Consider the following 19,924-nt stretch of genomic DNA (forward strand, 5'->3'; position numbering starts at 1 on the left):
TAAGTAGAGTTCCCTGTGCTATACAGTAGGTTCTTGCTAGTTATCTATATTATACATAGTATCAATAGTATGCATGTGCGTATATATATATGTATATCTCAATCCTAATCTCCCAAATCATCCCACCTTCTTTTTCCCCAAGGGGTTTTATTGATCACTAAAATAACTTCAGAAAAATTTTAAGATAACTGAACTCTGCCTCTGCAGATCTATCTATCCATTCAGTAACTTTTTCTCCCATAAAAGGTCATTTGTAAATGTTATTTTTTTAGGTGCCCCAGAACAAATTACAAATAGTTGGGTGCTATTGCAGATGCTCTGCAATTATCTACTTGCTGATCTCACCCATTTTATTGTGATTCACTTGACTGGGAGGGAAAGGTGGGAGAAAGAGAAGTCTGGTAAGAACTATTCCTATATTTACCTATATATTTACTAGACAGTAAAAAACCCTAACATTTAAGTTACATATATATTTAAACATATATGTACATAGGCATATTTAAAGGACTAAGTCTATTAAAGGCTATATCATTTTATAACTGGGCAGCATTAAATAAATTATATGGTACTCAATTCAAATAGAGGGCAAAGTGGTTTACTTGAGTATGATACTGCTTTGCATTTCAAGTGAAGTGACTGAAATACATAAAATCAAGAGACTGCTCATGCAAACAGTGCTTCTAAAATATTCTCAACTTCATAGATGGTCTGAACTCCCTCTATCACGCATGGGCAAATGAATTCAGAGATCCTCCTTGTCTATAAAAGAAGTGACCTCTCCTTGCCTGCTAAGCACTCTGCTCACTGGAATAACCATTTGGGTTTTCTCTTTCCAAGATCCAGCCATTACCCTCTCCCAATCCTACCCATCAAAGGTCATGAAAGTGGAACAAAAGTCCCAGCTGAGGGATACTACTGACACAGTGCTTAAAATAAGATGAGGGATAAATTCAAACTTCATTTGGGAAAGAGAAAGTCCACACTCTTCAAAACTATAAAATCACATTTATTAGAGTTGGAAATACCCCTAGTCACCCACATATACAGTATTTTCAAAGTAGTATCATGCCTTGTGTTTGCGCACGGATTGTGCACATGGAACAATCTATTATGGGACAGACATTCCCCTTAAGCCTCCCTTCACTCTCCTAACTCCATTTACATGAACACTGGCTGAGGGCTCCTAGGAAGCAAAGGGGGCATAATCTACTGAAACTGATGAGGCACTCGCATTTCCTTTCAGCACTGGCTGCCGCCTGACATTTGGCCAAAGCACTTTTGTGATGAGCAGAACAAGTGCTCCCCTGATTATAAATGTTATCGCTGGCTCTCTCCGTTTGCCCAAGAAGCCATCCAAATGGTATTGGAATTCTGTTGTTAATTAAACAAAAACAAAACTGAAAGATGAGACTAGAGTTGCTCCAATGAAGATTTATTACTTCTAAGCATGAATCCACTTTAAGCCTAAACTTATTTGACAACGAACGCAGAGGAAGGATTTCTTCTTTCGTGAGTTCAAAAGGCCTGATTTACTGATGTTTAAAAAACATCAGTAAATCAGCCAACAAAGCGAATGTTTCTCTTTTATGGTGGCTTGTTCTACCCTCCCCCTGCTACATGCATACATATAATGAAAAGCTATATTGTAAAGAGTGTTTCTGTTTCGTATGAAAAAAAAATCTAATTATACAAACTCCCTTCCATATGGAACCAATTTAACTATTAAAACTGAGAGGCAGCAGGGAAGTATTTAATATGATTCTAGGCCAGTTTCCGCTGCCCTCTTCACCCCCCCCCCCTTAAATCTGATATGGAAATATTCACAGCATTCCTTATTTTCCCAGAAACTATTTCTCTTCAGTTTAAATATGTATCAGAGCAAGATAACCCTATTAAGACGCAGGATATTATGATACTTGGAATGAAATATTCTAATTGTCTAGATGCATCACCCCTTTCCTCCCCCAGCCTCCTCTCCTCCAGCTGAGCTTATAGAAAAACTGCATTGCCAGTGTATCTGAGCCACTTTTCCCAAAGCACAATGCTCTGAATCTATTATCTTCTGGCAGCCAGAGGTCACTCCAAGACAAATGTGTGGGCTAGAGCTCTGGGGGGATACGGTGGTGGTGTGATTCCCGTGGTAATAATCACTAAGTAATAGTATGGACCTTCATTTTGTACTAGAACTACAAAAGCAAAAGCCTAAGTGCTTAGAAACATCAAAGTTAAGTTAAAATCTTAACGCGCACTTTCCTTATTGTTTGGTGGTTACTGTTCATTAGGGGAAACAGTCTCTGCTTCTTACCCTTCCCCAATCGACATACATAAAATAAAATAGATAAGGACTAGGATTAACACCTCCCCAAATCTATTTCACGCCGTAAAGAAAAATAAAAAAAAAAAAGGAAGAAAATGTCAACTACAAAGGCTGTCTGAATCGTTTTACAGGATTAATGAACTGCAGGAAATAGCATAAAAGTTTTTTTGAGAGGGAGGGGAGGAGCATACACTTCTACAAAAAAAAAGTCGGTAAGAAAATCTTAAAATCATTTTGGGAAGGAAAAAAAAAACAACTTCAGGCTTAAGAACATGGATCACCGGAGGGTCTCCTCCCTTTTCCTTTATCCGTTGCATATTCTAAAAATGATTAAATTCCATTTCCCTCAAACCACCGGGGAAAGGACAAAAATTTTACTCTGGGCACGTCGGATAAGCAGATTTAATCTCAAGCAGCTCATCTTAGCGTCCAGTACGTTTCGGCCTGTTAATAATTAATAAAAGAGATGCCACCCAATCTCTAGTGAAGAAAGGCAAAGCTCGGTGATCCGAAAGTAAACCTAGGCCAGATACCGAACCTGTTTCCTTCATCCAGGATTGCAACAAAACCTCCACCTTGGCAAACGTTTAACGAGCGCCCCGCGCCCGCTCTGATGGGCAGACCCCGCAGGACTGTCTAGGTCTGAGAAACTGCGGCGCGTAAAGGGAGCCCGGTCCGCGGGAAACAGATGGGGCTCTAAATCCCCGCTCCCAGCGGCCGGGTCTGCGAAGCCACTCGGGCAGATTAACCACCCCGAAGAACCTGCTGGCGCACAAGCGGGCGGCGGGGTGCGGGCTGAGTTTCTCTCGGGCTGTTGGCTTGTCTCGGCTTCTCCCGACCGCGCAGGCGACTTCCTGCACACCTCCAAACTTTGGCTTTCTCATTAGAAACTTCCCTGACTTGCCACGGTTTCTTTCCTCCTCACCTAGGGGGGCCTGAAGCCAGTCCTGTCTCCAGCCAGTGCCCCCTGCCATCTGGCCACCAGCCCGGCCAAGGACCTTCTGATCAGGGCCGGCGGCCGGGCGAGGAGGCTCGACGGAGTCTTGACCACGACTAATCTGCGCCCGCCGGCTCCTCGCCGCCGTCCAACCTCCACTACTGCCCGCGAATCCTGTGGGGGGGGTGAAGTTGCTTCCCCACATCCATTCACAACCCGAAAGTATCAAGTCGGGGTGCGCTGCGACTGCGGGCAGCCCCCGAGGCAGTCTTGGCACGTTCCAGAAGCCCGTCTCGCTAGGGCCTGGGCGCTTTCGGAAGTGGCCGGGGCGGGCACGCAGCGCAGACCGGCCGCGCGTCCCCCGCGGCGGCCGCCGGGCGCTCGGGGCTGCCGGGCCGCAGAGGAGGGGAGGGCCCAAGGCCCGGGGCGCTGACCAGTCCCCAGGGATGACACCGCACCCGCGCGCACGCTCGGCTGGGCCTGGCCGCGGCGCTTTCCCTACGCAGGCCAGAGCCGTCCGGGGTGCGGGCCCTGGGGACCCGTCGCGGGCGCCCCCGGCTTCCTCCTAGCTCCTCAGACCCTCCCCTCCCTGCCAGAAGCGCGGCGACTCCCAGCAAACTTTCTTCCGGGAGCCCCGCCGGGTGCCAGGAGGACCCGGGCGACTGACAGGAGCCAGAGGGGACAGAAGTTGGGGGCGGGGGGGCGTCCAGCCCCTGCGCCTTTGCCCCGACAGGAGGCAGGCAGATCCCGTGACCCGGCTCAGGGGGCGCCGCTGCAGGGGCCCAAAAAACCCTGGCGGGGTTCCCGCGGCCAGCCCCGGGCAGTACGTGCGCTCGAGCAGGCGCGCCCACCCCTCCCCCTGCACGCCCGCCTCCCCGCCCCCCGGAGCAGCCAGCCCACCCGGCCCCGGTGGGGCGCCCGGGCTCACCTTTCATCGCTGCGATCACAAAATACATCATTTAAGCCGCGGTGAGGAGAGCGCAGGGAGAGCGGATGGTCCGACCCCGGAGCCCCCTCTGCCGCCGCCGCGCCGCCGCCGCCCGAGCCACAGCAGCAGCTGCAGCAGCTGCCCGCCCGCCGAGAGCCATCCCGAGCCATAAGAGGCTCCATGTGACCGGCTGACATCACGGCCGCCGCTCTGTTTACACCGCGCCCCTCCGCTTCCTCCCGGGGCGGGAGGCGGGCGGCGGGAGGCGGCGCGCCCCAGCACCGCGCCCCGCCCCGCCCCCGCGGGCAGGTGAGCGGCCGCGGCTCCTGGGCGCACCCGGGCTGGCGTTGCCCTCTGGCACCCCCGGCCCGCATCCAGACCCCCAGCCTTCTGCCGGCTTCCCGGGGCACCTGTGGCCTCCCGGGCGCTCTCTGCGCCCAGCGCCCTTCGGATCGCGCGTCTACTTTCTCCTTCGACCCCTTGGGCAAGAAGGGCGCAGCCTGACGCTACTTTCCCGCTCCCTTCCCGGCCCTCCCAGGGGTGACAAAAGCGCCAACTCGTTGGCGGAAAAGCAGGGTTTGTTCGGTCTGGCGAGGGGCGAGGGGTGGGCTGTAGTTTTCCTCACTTCCAACTTCCCAGATCATCCCAGTTTTAGTCGGAAGGTAGAGCCCCCTCCGGGGCGGTGGAGAACGGAGTCACCCAGACTGTTCCAGGAGTACTAGTTTCCTCAGTCTCTCCTGGGAGACTCGGCCTGCGAAAAGGGAATTCCGCCCACCTAGACACTGATGTTTCTCATCCTACCAACATTTAAGGTCCTGGTTTACACCTCTCCCTTCCTGCAGGACCACTGATACCTGGAAGGAGAACAGACAACTGTGTGAATTACCTAGATGTACTCCAGTTGCCAGCCGATTTGAGCCACTAATTTCCCAGGCTCTTCCATAGCCACCATTCTCTCCAGAGAACCCATCTACAAGTGGAAAAGGTTCTAGTTTTCACACCCTTAAAGTGAGATGTTTCGGTACTTTAGACAGGAAAAAAACCACCACCACCACCACCACCAAAAAACCAAGCAACCTCTAAAGGTCAACTTTGTGAATTCTGCAACTAAGGCTTAATTCCCTCCAAACTTTGAAGCTTAATCCTTTTAACTGGCCTTATGGAAACTTAAATCATGATATTATTATCAGATGAATTTCTTTACTATGAACTTCAGATGCTACATACCCAGAGACCAAATTATTTAAAATTTCAGCAGCCTTGTCCACAGTATTGAGCATAGCAGAAAAAATTATCAAAAGTCAAGTTCGTTACCTACTACTGTTCCTTCACACAATTTCAGCTCTGCTTTCTTTTCTGATGGTCTATGTTTCCATTTACAACTCAGATATTAGATGGTTATTAGTTGTTGCATTCACGGTAATTAAGCAAGAAGAGTCCTAACATTTTTTCTAGTATAACTGAGCTGTCCTTGCCGCTGAGTTGGGACGTAATTTAAAACACATGCAGACAATCAGCACTGCAAAAACTAAGATTTACACTCTCCCATCCCCCCGAACCCCCTTCAAGGCAAAATTTACAGAGCGCTCTAATTTAGAAGGCTAAAAAAATTCATGGTACCTTAAATCAAGCCATACCTTTATAAAAGTTTGATCTCAGCTAAAGTTATCCTAACAATTTTTTTCCCCTAATAAAACTACAAAAATCAGAAATCATAACAATGTGAAGCCAAGACCTACCCATGTTAACTCAGCTGTCCAGCCATAGCAAAGTGGACAAGAGTTTCAAATGAATCAACCATACCCTCTGTGATGTTTACAGTGATGAAATTAAATCACACCACATTCCCATGATGCAACTCCATCTCCCAGTGAGGCAACGCCCCCTCAGTTACACGGACACTATCCTTCATGTGTGGTTCTTGATTTCCCTTGTCCTACCGACTTTAATAAGGACAGGTAACGCGGAGCTGTCCTATTGGTAGGTTCTGGGTACAGTTTTCTTTCCTTTGTATTGTTAAAGGATGGAAAAACATCAGAGACTGCATGCTCCTAGGGGTGTTTTTCCATACTCACTGCAAATGAATCCAGATAAACGACTCTGAAAATTCAGCATTACTTTAAAACAGCATCCTGCTTTAGAAAATAATGCTTTGAAAATGACCAAATCCATTAGCTCCAGCCTGCCTGTCAGACATCTGACTCCAAGGTAAATAGTCTTACATTACTAGTAATCGGTATTTATTTCCAGACCATTTCAAATGAAATCAGTAATCGGGAATGACATGTAACATGACATATGCTCCTGCAATTACAAGGAGAAGAATCATTCATCCTATACATATGTCCCCAACAGAAATATAATCTCATAATACTTAAACTTGAAATGTTTATACCTTTATTCAACAAAGACATTTCCATGATAATGTAACACTGACCTTGCCCTTTAGAAACGTATTTCATTCTCACCATACAAACTAATGAGCAACAGAATTTCAGATATTAAGTCACAGTAACTTTCCTGTGTGGCTAGATGCTATTTGTAATACATGCCTCTATTAAATGCATTTTTTCATTTTCAACACAGCTTTTAACCCAGAGTATATTAGTGTTTATATTAACACAAAACTCTCATGAAACTTCAAAGGTAAATATGAGAGGTTTCTTTTTCTTTAAAAACCCTCTTGAAATGACAACTTTTCCACAGAGTTATAAGTCCTTAACCAAGTAAATCAGTCAGGAATGAAAGGCTCTGTATTTCCCTTCAGTACTTCCACATTGAAGCCAAAAAGGAAGCACATTTCAGTGCAAACTTTTACCAGCTAAATATTAAAATACAGGAATAATTATTTGGTTTCCATAAAACATACTCCTGGAGTACCAACTATGGGGGTAAAACAGTGTTAAGTAGTTTACTCTTTCCATTTGAAAAATTTTTACCAAGTGTTCTGAAGGAAAAAAAAAAAAAGCATTAAAAAATTGATTACGGGAAGGTAATTAAACAAGATGAGAACTCTTTACCATGAATGGGATTATATCATACATTAATTCTCAAGTCAAATATTTCTGTTAGTTAATCTCAGAAAAAGAAGGCATACTGCATACTTAAAAAAACATGGAATTCAACTCAGAATCCTCTACAGACAGTTCCATGTAGTGTCCCTATGTACTGGGTTTCACACTGGATCTGTCACTTAGCAAGGAAGTGGAAGGACATGACTGATGGCAAGTTATCCCAAAATTCCCATGAGGAAAGCTTGCTGGATTTCTGCAGGAGTCTAGACTAGAGTATAATTAGTAAATTAGTGCCTATCTTCCCATTTTCAGAAGTTAAATAAGGAAATGATACTTGACTTTAGAAAAGTACATTTGACTTTCTGCCAAACAGAATCTGATCTCATGGTATACACCTCACTGATTCACACCTGGAGTGCTACTGGGGAGAATGGCAAAATGACGGGCTGACAAACTTATCCAGAATCGTCAAGTGGCTCCCTATGCAATGTTTTCAGAGTTGGCTGATGCACATGAGAGGGAAGCTACATTTTGACTCTGAGGTTCTGTCTCGCCCGGGTCCTGGTTCTCTCTCTCCAGTGTGTGGCAGCTTGCTAATTCAATTAACTTCTTTCTAGCTGAACAAGAAAGGGATCACTGAAAGGTTAATATGGTCCTGGGCAGCTTGATTCAGCTGAATCCTTAGCCTCCATGGCACTGTGATCTGTAGGAGCTGAGCCGTTTGGGCCAACATAAGCTAGGGGACCAGGTCTCCTACATACAAACAAGGTCTGAGTGTTAGTTTGAGACCCTGGTCTCTAGGTCTGAGACCTAGAGAGTTCTAAGTAAGATTACTTGGGAAGCTAAATAGTAGACACAAACTTACCTACAATAGATTACAGCCTTGCTTAGTTTTGAGTCTGAAAGTGTCTCATAAAGAAACATTTATAAATGGAATAATGCTGATAAGACCTGGACACCAAGGTGGAAGAGGGGTCTCTTTCTTTATGTGTGTTAAGGAAGAGGGGTGATCAGATTAATATAACCTGTTTTATTCATGATTTTAAAGCAAATATAGATGCCAGATTTAAATGTACTTGTATGTATGCACATACATAGTCCATGAAAATAGTGAAATCAATGGTTTCTTGATGGCAAGAAACATCTTCAATTTTATAAATACACTCACACATATCTATTTCTTATATTTCACATCATCAAGCACATTTACTGAATATTTACATGACTGGCCCTCTACTGGAGAATCAAACAAGAATCAAACAAGCTCTATTCTTGAGAAGCCTCCTAATCAGGTGGCCTTGGCTCTTGAAAACTCTATGCAGAAGTTAGTTCCCTGAGTTGGAACTTCCTTAAAGAAAGGCAGTGTCTGGCCATCTGCTGAAAAGATGTTTGCACAGTGTTTTACCTCTCACAGGTGATGAATGGCTGTAAGTCATTAGTGCAGAGGTTAGGGTAATAGGATGTTGGAAGTGAAGGATCTGGCTGAACTGAGACAACGGTGAAGGGATTCTGAGATTCTCGGAACCACGTGTCTCACATATCTGTTAGGAAATTCAAGAACTGACAGATGTTTTGTAACCATCACAAGGAGGGAAAGGATAAAGTTCACAGGCATTCAGACCTAAGCAACCTCCACAGAGTAGGTAGGTGGCAGGTGCCTCACTACACACACACCTGCTAAGGGCAGCGAGGAAGATGACTCATATCACAAGCCAGAGGGACTGCCATTACTGTGTTCCCAAGGGATATCTCCCCCCTGCTCCTACAGCTGGCAGTGGAACAGGCATTCAGGAAATGACAAGACTGTTTAAAAAATTATTTTATTAAAGTATAGTTGATTTAAAGCATGTTAATTTCTCCTATACAGCAAAGTGACACAGTTATATATGTGTGTGTGTGTGTGTGTGTGTGTATATTCTTTTTCATATTTTTTTCTATTTGGTTTATTATAGGATATTGAATATAGTTCCCTGTGCTATACAGTAGGACCCTGTTGTTTATCTTCTATGTATAATAGTTTGTATCTGCTAATCCCAAACTCCCAGTTCATCCCTCCACCCTCCCCTGCCCCTTGGCAACCACACGTCTGTTCTCTACATCTGTGAGTCTTCCAGTTTCATAGATAAGTTCATCTGTTCCATATGTTAGATTCCACATATAAGTGCTATTGTATGGTATTTGTCTTTCTCTGTCTGATTTACTTCACCTAGTATGATAATCTCTAGGGCCATCCATGTTGCTGCAGATGGCATTATTTCATTCTTTTTTATGGCTGAGTAGTATTCCACTATATATATGTGCCATGCCATCTGTATCCATTCATCTGTCGATGGACAGTTAGGTTGTTTCCGTGTCTTAGCTATTGTAAGGAGTGCAGGAACTTAAGATTTTTCTTTTAGTTAAAGGAATATAGGTAGTGGAAGCGAACTCAGAACTTGGAGCCCTGGGTTCAAGTTTCACACTTGTCACTTAGTGTTCTATGTCACCCTGGGCAAGTCATCTCCCTTCTCAGGCTGTCAGGCCCCTAAATGGAGAATGAAGGAATAGGAAAGACTTCAAAGGGCTCCTGCAACTCAGATATCCCATGGCTACTTTCAGGACCGACACTAGCCCCTCCTCAGAAACACCTTCATCCCTTTCTCTCTACTGCGCCATGTTGACTTCCTTCTCCAAGGAGCATTCCTTGTTTCACTGAACTCCGAAGAATGATACCATGAGCTCTGGCATTAGATTAAACTGGGCTCCAAACCAACCTTTATCCTACTCACTAGCTGAGTGAGCTTGAGCAAACCTTTGTTTCCTCATATGTGAAATAGGAATAGTTGAGCCTTATAGGGATACTGGAAGGAGTAAATGAAACAATTTAAAGAAAGGACAAAGTGATTATCTTTTAGTAGGGTTAAAAGAGGAAATACTATCACCACCCCATATTGTTATACACACAGATCATGTGCTTGGTAAAAAATTATTGACCTTAATATGGATATGTTGAAATGATTATCAGCAAGCACTTGTGAATGCACATGTGTGTAATAAGTATTTATTATGCACCTGCTAAGTATTGGGAATATAAAGATGAGTAAAAATTAAATTACCTCTTTGCATAAGGGACCTCTTTTTATGCACTATTTTCTATAAGATGGCAAGCTTTTTTTATGTCTTGTTTCTTATAAGAATGAAAGTTCCCATCCAACGAACAATGATAAATATCTGTGCATTACATTGTGCTGGGACATGGAGAGGAAAGGAAAAAAGATTAAAATGTCAGACCTTCCCTCAAGGAACTTGCAATCTAGTAGGAAAATGAATGCAATGTTTATATTATAAGGCAGAATATGTGACACATACTCTAAGCCAGGTGCTATGTGGGCCAAGAGTAAAAGAGGTTACTTTGTGCAGGGTTAATCTTAAACTTTATGTGCAGAAGGACTTCATGGAGGAGGTACCACTTAAACGACTTCGAAGACTAATCAGATTTTAGTAGAGAAAAAAAGGAATAAAGACCATCTAAGAAGGAGAGCAGAACGCACCTAAGAGCACACAGAAGAACACAGAGACAGAAATCATGCATGTTTTACTTAAGAAAACATGATTGTTTAGAGTAACATGAACTACATATAGATAAGGAGGGGAAGAAAGCTCACAAAGTAGGCTGTAGGTGTTCCTTTTGCTTTCCTTCAAAGTGCCTAGTACAGAGCTTTGCAAACTATACTGTATACATTCAGAGAACAAGTTCTGAAAAAAGAATTGAGGGCAGAAGACAGGACTCGCACTTTCAAAAATAAATCTCTTTACGGCTTGCCTATTTCATAGTCTTATTCTAAGGATTAATAGTTGGTTTGATAGTCATAAAGTTAAATTACACTTAATAAAACACATAGAGCAAAAGAGTTCCACATCACAGCACACCAGGGAAGAATAAAACTGGAAATGGGTGTTATTTCATCAGAGCGAAAAGCTAAGCAGAGCATTTTAAGAGGAACAAGATAAATTGAATGTTATTTGATTTCGTATCTCATCCATTTCAGTTCTGAAAATGATCTGAGATAGTTCTATTAATACAGATGCTTCATGGAGAGGCCATATTTTTAAGGAACTCTCTTAAATATAGATATATATATATATTTATCAAATAATGGAGAGAAGATAAGCAGTTACAGATGGTTTTCCCTATTTTTGTCATGCATGATCAAGGACCACGGTGTAACATGGGCTTCACTGGGAAATCTGAGTCTCGCAGCTAGGAATGTTCCAGGAGCAAAGGCTGGCATTATTTTGCTTTCACAGAGAAAATATGTTCCTGTTCAGTCAAGCAGAGTAATCAATTATTCTGCATTATGAAATACTCATTTTATAACTATTGACATTTCAGACAGTTGTGCCACATGTCAATAGTGCTTTGGAGGCTCACATTTGAGCTTCAGTTCACAGGACGGGATTTACTGGGCTGGCAATGTCGGGTCAGGAGTCTGTTCGCTGCCCTCAGAAGCACACTTATTATTTATCTCTAGTCCTGCACTGTGGAAGTACGCTGTGAGGACTGAAACAAGAACAGACTTGAGGGTGTTTTTGTACTTTCATTAAAAATAGTTAACTCTTCTAAATATGTTAGATTCATATTAAAATTCTATACTTTTCTCTTGAATTAAAAAAAAAAAGATTCCTACATTTTGTAAGGTGGAGGTTGATTAAATTAGGTATTCCATTCAGAGGTTCCAAAATTTACATGAGATTTTGAGTATCCAGTTAAACCTTGTGCCCCTCAAAGATGATTTTCTGAAATAAAAATGGCTTTCCAATAATTATATCACACTGCAGCTCTTGCTTTTACCTTACTTATTGTTTCACAATTCTTTGGAACTCATTCTTTAGCAGGCAGTTTTTCACATTGAGTTCACTCAAAGCCCTCTTTTGAGGAAACTGACAGACAGATAAATTAAGTAACTTGTCCAAGAACACAAGGAACAATAAAAAATGGAATCTGGGGTGTGTACATTTAACCAATACGTTATGACTCTCAAACATTTTCTGAATTTTCCTTTAATTGTGCAGTACTCAGTATTTTGAAAAAGGCAAGCTGACTTCTTCAGAAATTAAAATTGACTAATAAAATGTAGGCATGTGTGCAAGAACTTCTTTTATCACTAGCTCCTGTAATCGAGCAGGGTTAGCATGTGCCATTATGAATTATTGCACAATTTAGTAAATTATTTAATTACTTACTAATGAAGAAACATACTGTACACGGTTACAATTATCCTGTTTGAAAACAATGTTGTCATTTGTCCATTTAAGAAACACTTGCTACATATTAAATTAACTCATGAGGGGGAATCTTCCTCTTTTGGAAAAATTAAACAACTCTAAATATTGGCAATGGAATGGGACACAGGAACAGAAGAAAACTAACAACTTTAAAAAGCCAAAGCTGGCATTTCCAAAAGACTTCAGACAAAATAACAAATCTGCTGAAAACACACACACAAAATAATAATTTTAGACTTCATGATCTTCTACAGGAAAAGCACAAGATAGAGATAGTTACTGATTTTACTTTTCCAAATTGTATCAGGGCTGGTCTTTTTATAAATAATTTTTGCAACATGTCATATAATACAGCATTTCCTGCACCTACTTTAATCACTGAACAAATGGTTTACGTAGCATAATAATCTTAAGCAGAGCTACTTAGTTTTCAATACACTTTGAATAAATCATTGTCTACATTTATTAAGTGACTACAGTCATGCATGGCCTCATTATCTGTATAAAGACACAGCCTCTAGATGTTTTGGTAACACATCTTAAGTAATATAGAGTATTTTCTTTTTTACTTTACCACATCTTTGGTTCTTGAAATATAAGAGATCATGTGGCAGAGCCACTGTAAACAAGGAAAGATTTCAAAAAAGACACATCAGAATTGGGAGACACTCAAAGATGTCATGCGTGCTGCTTCCAAGACCGTAAGCTGCTAAACAGTTTCCATGTGTGACAGTTGCCTGTCGTTGCTGTTGCAGTTCGGTCGCTAAGTCATGACTGACTCTTTTGTGACCCCATGGACTGTCGCCCGCCACATTCCTCTGTCCATGGGATCTCCCAGGCAAAGAAACTGGAGTGGGTTGCCATTTCCTTCTCCAGCTGCCTATCATTAAAGAATCATATATAAGCAAGAACAATGATATTACATTTTTTTCTTTTGTTGTGTTTTCTTTCCTACCCCAGGGTCAATATGCCGTATCACTGGGTAATTTAAATTAAACGAAAGTTTTGTTCTCCTATGAATAACACATATATTAGAGCTATAGTATTGTTGTTTAGTCGCTCAGTCGTATCAGACACTTTGTAACCCCATAGACTGTAGCCCACCAGGCTCCTCTGTCCATGGGATTTTCCAGGCAAGAATACTGGAGTGGGTTGCCATTTCCTTCTCTAGGGAGAGTTATACTATGGTTTACAGAATTCATCACTTGCCAAAATACAGTAAGGAACTATTTCCTATAAACCAGCAAGAGCTTCATTAAATTTGAGCATTATGAAACAACAGAAAGGAAAACATAGTTTATATGCTCACAGTATTCACTGCTCAATGTATAGTGTAACACAAATTTCTACAGAGTATTTATTTTATACTCACGATGTTTTATCAACAAGAACACTAGTAAAACACATGCTTTAACAGTATTTTCTGGTGTTACCTTGGCAAACTAGAACTATATTTTGATCAAAATTCATCCTTTAGATATGCTTTTATTTCATTTCTTATAAAAATATAACTATATACAGCAAAAGTCACTCTTCTTAGTGTATAGTTCTATGAATTTGACAAAGGGTTTTAATTTTGTAATGACCAACACATTCAAGATATGAAAGAATTCCATCTCCCTTAGCTCCCAAATGTTTTTGTGCCCTTCTGTAGCCAACTTATTCCCATTCTCCAAACCCTGGTAACCACAGATCTGTCTTCTGTCCCTATATTTTTGCCTTTAAAAGATATCATTTAAATGGAAAAATATGGTTTCTTTACTCAGCACAATACATTTCAGATACATTCCATCAACAAGTCAATAATTTGCTACTTTCTATAGTTGAGTGGTATTCCATTCTGCAGTTTATTCATTTCCTAATTGAAGAACATTTATATTGAATCCATTTCTTAGCAATCACAAATAAAGCAGCTATGAACACTCATGTACAGGTTTTCGTGTGAAAGTGAGTTTTTATTTTACTTGGATAAATATCTAGTTATGGGACTTTTAGATTATATGTGCTATAAAAGTTTAATTATAAGAAATGCCAGGGACTTCTCTGGTGATCAAGTGATTAAGAGTCCACCTTCCCAATGCAGGAAATGTGAGTTTGATCCCTGACTAGGGATCTAAGATCCCACTTGCCTCAGGGCAACTAGACCCACGCATCACTGCTGCTAAGCCCCAGTGCCAGACTAGAGAGAAGCCTGTGCTGCAACTAAGACCAGACGCAGCAAAAAAGAAATAAAAACCAAATAAATATTAACAAGAAATGTCAAATGGTTTTCCAGAGTGGCAGCACCATTTCTGCATTCCTTATTAGCAATATGAGAGTTCCAGTTGCTTCAGATCCTCATTAGCACTTGGTATTGGCAGATATTTATCTATCTTGTTATCTGAGGTAGTTATGTTATATAAAATTCCTGGGATCACTGAATTAGTGAATACTGAATAATTATTTCTAGGAGAAATATGAGTTTTCTAGGAGGTTCCTATGAGTCTGTGTTCATAAAATTTTTGTCAGTTGATCAAGATACAACCTTATTTTTTTTGTGCTTCTACTTAGAGACATCTTATTTGACATATTCTAAACCCACTCCAGTGTTCTTGCCTGGAGAATCTCAGGGACGGGGAGCCTGGTGGGCTGCCGTCTATGGGGTCGCACAGAGTCGGACACGACTGAAGCGACTTAGCAGCAGCAGCATTCATTCATTAACACTGAACCCACATGCAACAGCAATGGACAAAGCTCATCAAACGTGTATTTTCTCTGTAGGGCACATCACAGTGGGAACACTAGCCAGCACTTCAGCACTATGCTTGAGGTCCACTTTAAACAGCAGTATCACCAACAAAAGGCAGACAAATGAGAAAACTGTGGCACCGAGGCGACTGTGAAAACAGGACACTTGTTTACTGTGTGAGAGCTGAAACAAGAAGGCAGAATGTTGCCTCACCTGATCTCAGCTGGGAACATGTGTGTCAGGATGCTCTGTGCTTGCAAAAGTGTGAGAAAAGGCAGTGTTTTTTTTTAATAGCTGAAGTATAGTTGATTTACAATACTGTGTTAGTTTCGGGTATTCAGCAAAGTAATTCAGTTATACATTATTTCAGATTATTTTTCCATGATAGGTTATTACAAGATATTGAATGTCGTTCCCTGTGCTATAGAGTAAATCCTTATTGCTTATCTATTTTATGTATAGTAGTGTGTATCTGTTAACTCCACACCTCTAATCACCCCTCCCTTTTTCCTTTGGGAGAGTTTGTTTTCTATGTGACTCTGTTTCTGTTTTGTATACAGTTTCATTTGTTTTATTTAGATTTCACATATAAGAGAAATCATTCAATATTAATTTTTCTCTGACTTACTTCACAAAGTATAATATTCTCTAGGTCCATTCATGTTGCTTCAAATGGCATTATTTCATTCTTTTTCATGGCTGAGTAATGTTAAGGGCAGCAAATATTGATTCTGGAGCTATAAATAAATTTTGGTGAGTAGGCAAATATGCAAATATAGAACCTGCGAATAATGTCAATTAACTCTATCTATCTATCTCTATCTAATCTAACCTGTCTTGTCATCCTATAGTCTCAGTTTAAATGTCACAAACTTTCAGGATATCTTGTCCAAACTGTTAGCCTCCATCAGATGAGCTCCAGGCTCCCACTGGCATCCTGTACTTTCCTTTCTAAAAACCTGATTCTTCACATTGTTTTGTGTTTTATAATCATTTGTTCTCCTTTCTGTCTTTTTCACTGGACTTTACACTCTAAGAGGCAAGGATTAACCTTTGTGTCTCCTGGAACATGAAGATTTAGCACAGTGCCTGGTTCCTTTTGGATAAATATTTGTTGAATAAATGAATGCTTCTTTCAAAGCAGCAAATATGGTAAAAAGAGAACTAGAATTAGAGTTGGAAAATCTGTCTTCCCATCCTATTTCTAATACCTCTTGGTTGTGTGACTGGTGACAAGTTACTTATACTCACCTGTAAAACTGGAAAAAAAACAAGATCCATATAAATATATAAAGCTATTAAAGCTTTAAAGTCAGACAATAAACATGAAAACATTACTATCTGGCACACTGTTGGTATCCAATAGTCCCTGGATTGGAGTGTTTTATGAACCACAACTAGACTTTTATAACTATATGAGCAAAATAAAATATACTGATGACTACTATGAACAGTGAGTTTATTTAGCCATCCACATACTACCAACTCTTCATGTATTTAGTTTTATGAATTCAGAGGACTCCAACAGTGAAAATGATTTTTCACTTTAGAAGTAGAAGTTTTGGCACTTCATCAAGCCACACTCTTCAGGATCAAAGATTATATATACTATATACTATGAATATATCTTCATATGAACTGATGATATATCTGCTACGTTTCAAAAATATTTTCTGAATGTTTGAAAGTCACTCGTTCGTATTCTTTGCCAAGATTTTTTCCCTTTCAAACACTACTGAAAAAAACAAAGAATTAAATTTAAATGTAAGCAGATAATGATTCTGCCTGAAATGTTTTTTTACAAAGATCTATTATGTCCCTTAAGATGTCAAGGCAATAAAAATCAATCATTTCTATAAAATTATCACAATCCTTTTTTTGTGTGTAACTAAGGGTAACAAAATAAACTAAATGCTCAAGTCCTATTAAAAAGAAATTGCATAAACAATATGATGGTTACATCACTCAAAATTTATACAGAGGATTGCCTTACAAAATCATGATGATCAGATATGATTAAGTGACACTATTTAAGATTATTGGTCTTTAGTGGATACAAAGCATGATGACTCACTGGCAAAGCAAGCTAATGGTAGGGAGGGAGAGATGTAACTTTGTGTTTTGATTACAAAGCAGAACAGATAGTAAAGCCTCAGAATCAATAATCACCATTTTCTATGAAAGTTTCATTGTTTCCTAAATTAGATTCATAGTAATTTTCTTGGCGATGACATTTTTTTTCAACACATACATTCTTATAAGTAACCTAACCACAGGCCTAAATTAAACCTTGAGTTTAAAACATTATTTGCTGACAGGCATCCTCCAAGTGTTTTCCACAGAGAGACATCACTTCCAGTTGTTTCCAGGCTATTCTAAATGATCTTGGACAGGGCTACTGAGTGACTTGTCAGGGAACAGGAAAACATTATGACACTACTTCTCCAGATTTCTTCCCAGAACATGAAATATTTGGGATCGCTCTAATGGAATCAAGGCTAGTTTCATGTTAAGCGTCAGTTTTAACTGGGGGGAATGCTTCTAACATATGGCCACTGGGCTCTGACTCACAGCAACCTTCAAATTCTGGCCAAAATATCTGTTTCCTGAGATTGTGTCTGAGGGCCTGGGCATCCCTAGTGGGGCCCGGGAGGCTTCAATAAATGCTATTGTTGGAACAAATGAATGAATGAAAGAGTTCCTAATTAGGAGCTACAAATTCCTCCATCAACAAAATAATCCCATAGGAAAGTGGCAATGGATTTCAAATTCATATTTATGAAGAGTTCTATTTTCGGCCCCTTTACAATTTTTTTCTTCATTTCTGCTCAACCTGATCTTTGTTTTTTTTTTTTTAATATGAAAACTAAGGTGTGAAAAGCACTGAACCATTTTCCAGAACATGAAAGACAAGTGCAGTTCTTGGAAAGTTTCATTTGTATGTAGCTTGTGCATGAAAATTATTTTTAAATCTCAGTTAATCACCAGATATTTTCTGAGAACAGACTGTGGGGAGGCACCATGTGAGATATTTGAAAAATAAGGTTAAAAACATCCTATCCTTCCTTATACACCAAGAAGTGCTATTAAGACTAGTAGAAAGTGTGCAGTTTCCGGAATATCCACAGGTGAGGCAAATGTTTATCTAAGTGTCACTAAACTAGAACTGCTATCAAAGTAGTATAAATAATTGTTATCACTCTTTTCATAATTAGTGAGGTCTCAGTTGAAAACCTTATGAAATCCAACACGGAAGGAAACAAAACAGAAAGATCCACAAAGATACCACTAAAATTCGAATAAGTAAAGCTTGTATTTGTGCTTTAAAAAATCCCTCAGGCATTTGCTGAGAGACTATTTACTTTTATGTAAGACACAGTTCTGACAACCTTGATATCTGATTTTCTAAAATACAGAATATATTAAAAAAAAAATCCCAGCAGAAAGGGGTAGAGAGTTCTGCTCATAGGAATAAGGAGAAATGATAAATACTAAAGGAAGAGATAAAAAATGATTAAAAGTTAGACCTAAGAACTCAAAAAATATAGTAGCATGGGACTACTTAGCATGGGGCAAACAATGAGCCACACCTGCAAAGTCTCCAAGGACATCCTGTATCACAGCATACTACACACACCATCATAATTAGTGTTTATAATGACTTTGAAACATTAAGAAGGGATTAACCCATGATCTCTAAGAAGCCAAGGACTTACATAATATATTTTGAAAGGCTTCTCCCACCACCGAACAGAGTGAAATTGCTTAGCCACTTAGATAGACTCCAGAAAATTAATTTACATGTAATATCTCATTTTCTAATAAGGCTGTGAATGTGGTATTGATATACATACTTCAAATAATAACTCTAATTACTTAAGACCTTACAATTAGGGTCTAGGTTATTTCGGTTTCAGTAAGCAATATTCTGAAGCCAGTAGGAAAAATAAAGGCCTTTCCATAGTAGGAATAACTGTTCTACACCAGCATTTCATTCAACTGTATCATAGCCAAATATCAACAAAATAAAAACCGTTTAAACTCTCCCTCTATTTTTAAAGCAACAATGTTTTTGTAAATGTTTACTTGAATTATGAGTATTCAGGGCTGAGGTTTAAATATATATCATTATATTAAGATACTTGCTATTTATATCTTAGTAAAGGCTATTTATATAATAATGTTTAACCTGCCCTTATTCTGGAGAAGGAAAAGTTAGTCAAATAAGTTCAAGGAGGGGTAAAGAAAGGAAAGAAAAACACATCAGCCTAACTTGGCATTGCTTTCATTCAGGGCAGGTGAAGTGATAGGCTTTGAAAAGGACACTTTTTACATGCACACACATGACACCAACACCCTTCTTCATGGCTGCGATAATTCTTTTTCAAAACTGCAAGCCTGTTTCCAGGGCAGCTGCAAAACATCCGTGAACACTCGTTAATTTATTGGAGTCATGGAAACTGCTGCCTCTACACCTGCCAGCTACATCCACATTGTGCAGACTCCATAATGCAGGAGCCGAAGGTGCCGAGATGAATTCTCTTCGCTCCAGGCTGGCTGGAGGAAAGGGGAGCCGCTGCTCAGGCCAGGACCGTACTTTTGGATTTCTGCTGCTTTCACTCCATCTATTGTCCAGGTTCCAGAATAATGGTTTCTGCATTAAAATCACCATGGCCACCTTTAAATTTCTATTAAATGTATTATTACCTTTATCACTATTGTTGTTGTTAAT

The 19,924-nt window shown here is 40.4% G+C and overlaps 1 protein-coding gene across 3 annotated transcripts in view; it reads right to left on the bottom strand.

The window, feature by feature from the left end:
- The window catches only part of RORA (RAR related orphan receptor A), an 804,441-nt gene that overhangs the window by 105,320 nt on the left and 679,197 nt on the right, over positions 1-19,924 (bottom strand). The window contains exon 1 of one of the 3 annotated variants that reach the window (XM_068964370.1): positions 4,186-4,291. The exons of the other annotated variants lie outside the window; for them this stretch is intronic. Within the exon in view, the coding sequence (XP_068820471.1) occupies positions 4,186-4,216 (31 nt within the window). The 5' untranslated portion in view covers positions 4,217-4,291. Of the gene's footprint in view, positions 1-4,185; positions 4,292-19,924 lie in introns of those variants that run through there. 3 annotated transcript variants of the gene reach the window in all.

Source organism: Capricornis sumatraensis, chromosome 2, assembly GCF_032405125.1.
Source record: "Capricornis sumatraensis isolate serow.1 chromosome 2, serow.2, whole genome shotgun sequence".
NCBI lineage: Eukaryota > Metazoa > Chordata > Mammalia > Artiodactyla > Bovidae > Capricornis > Capricornis sumatraensis.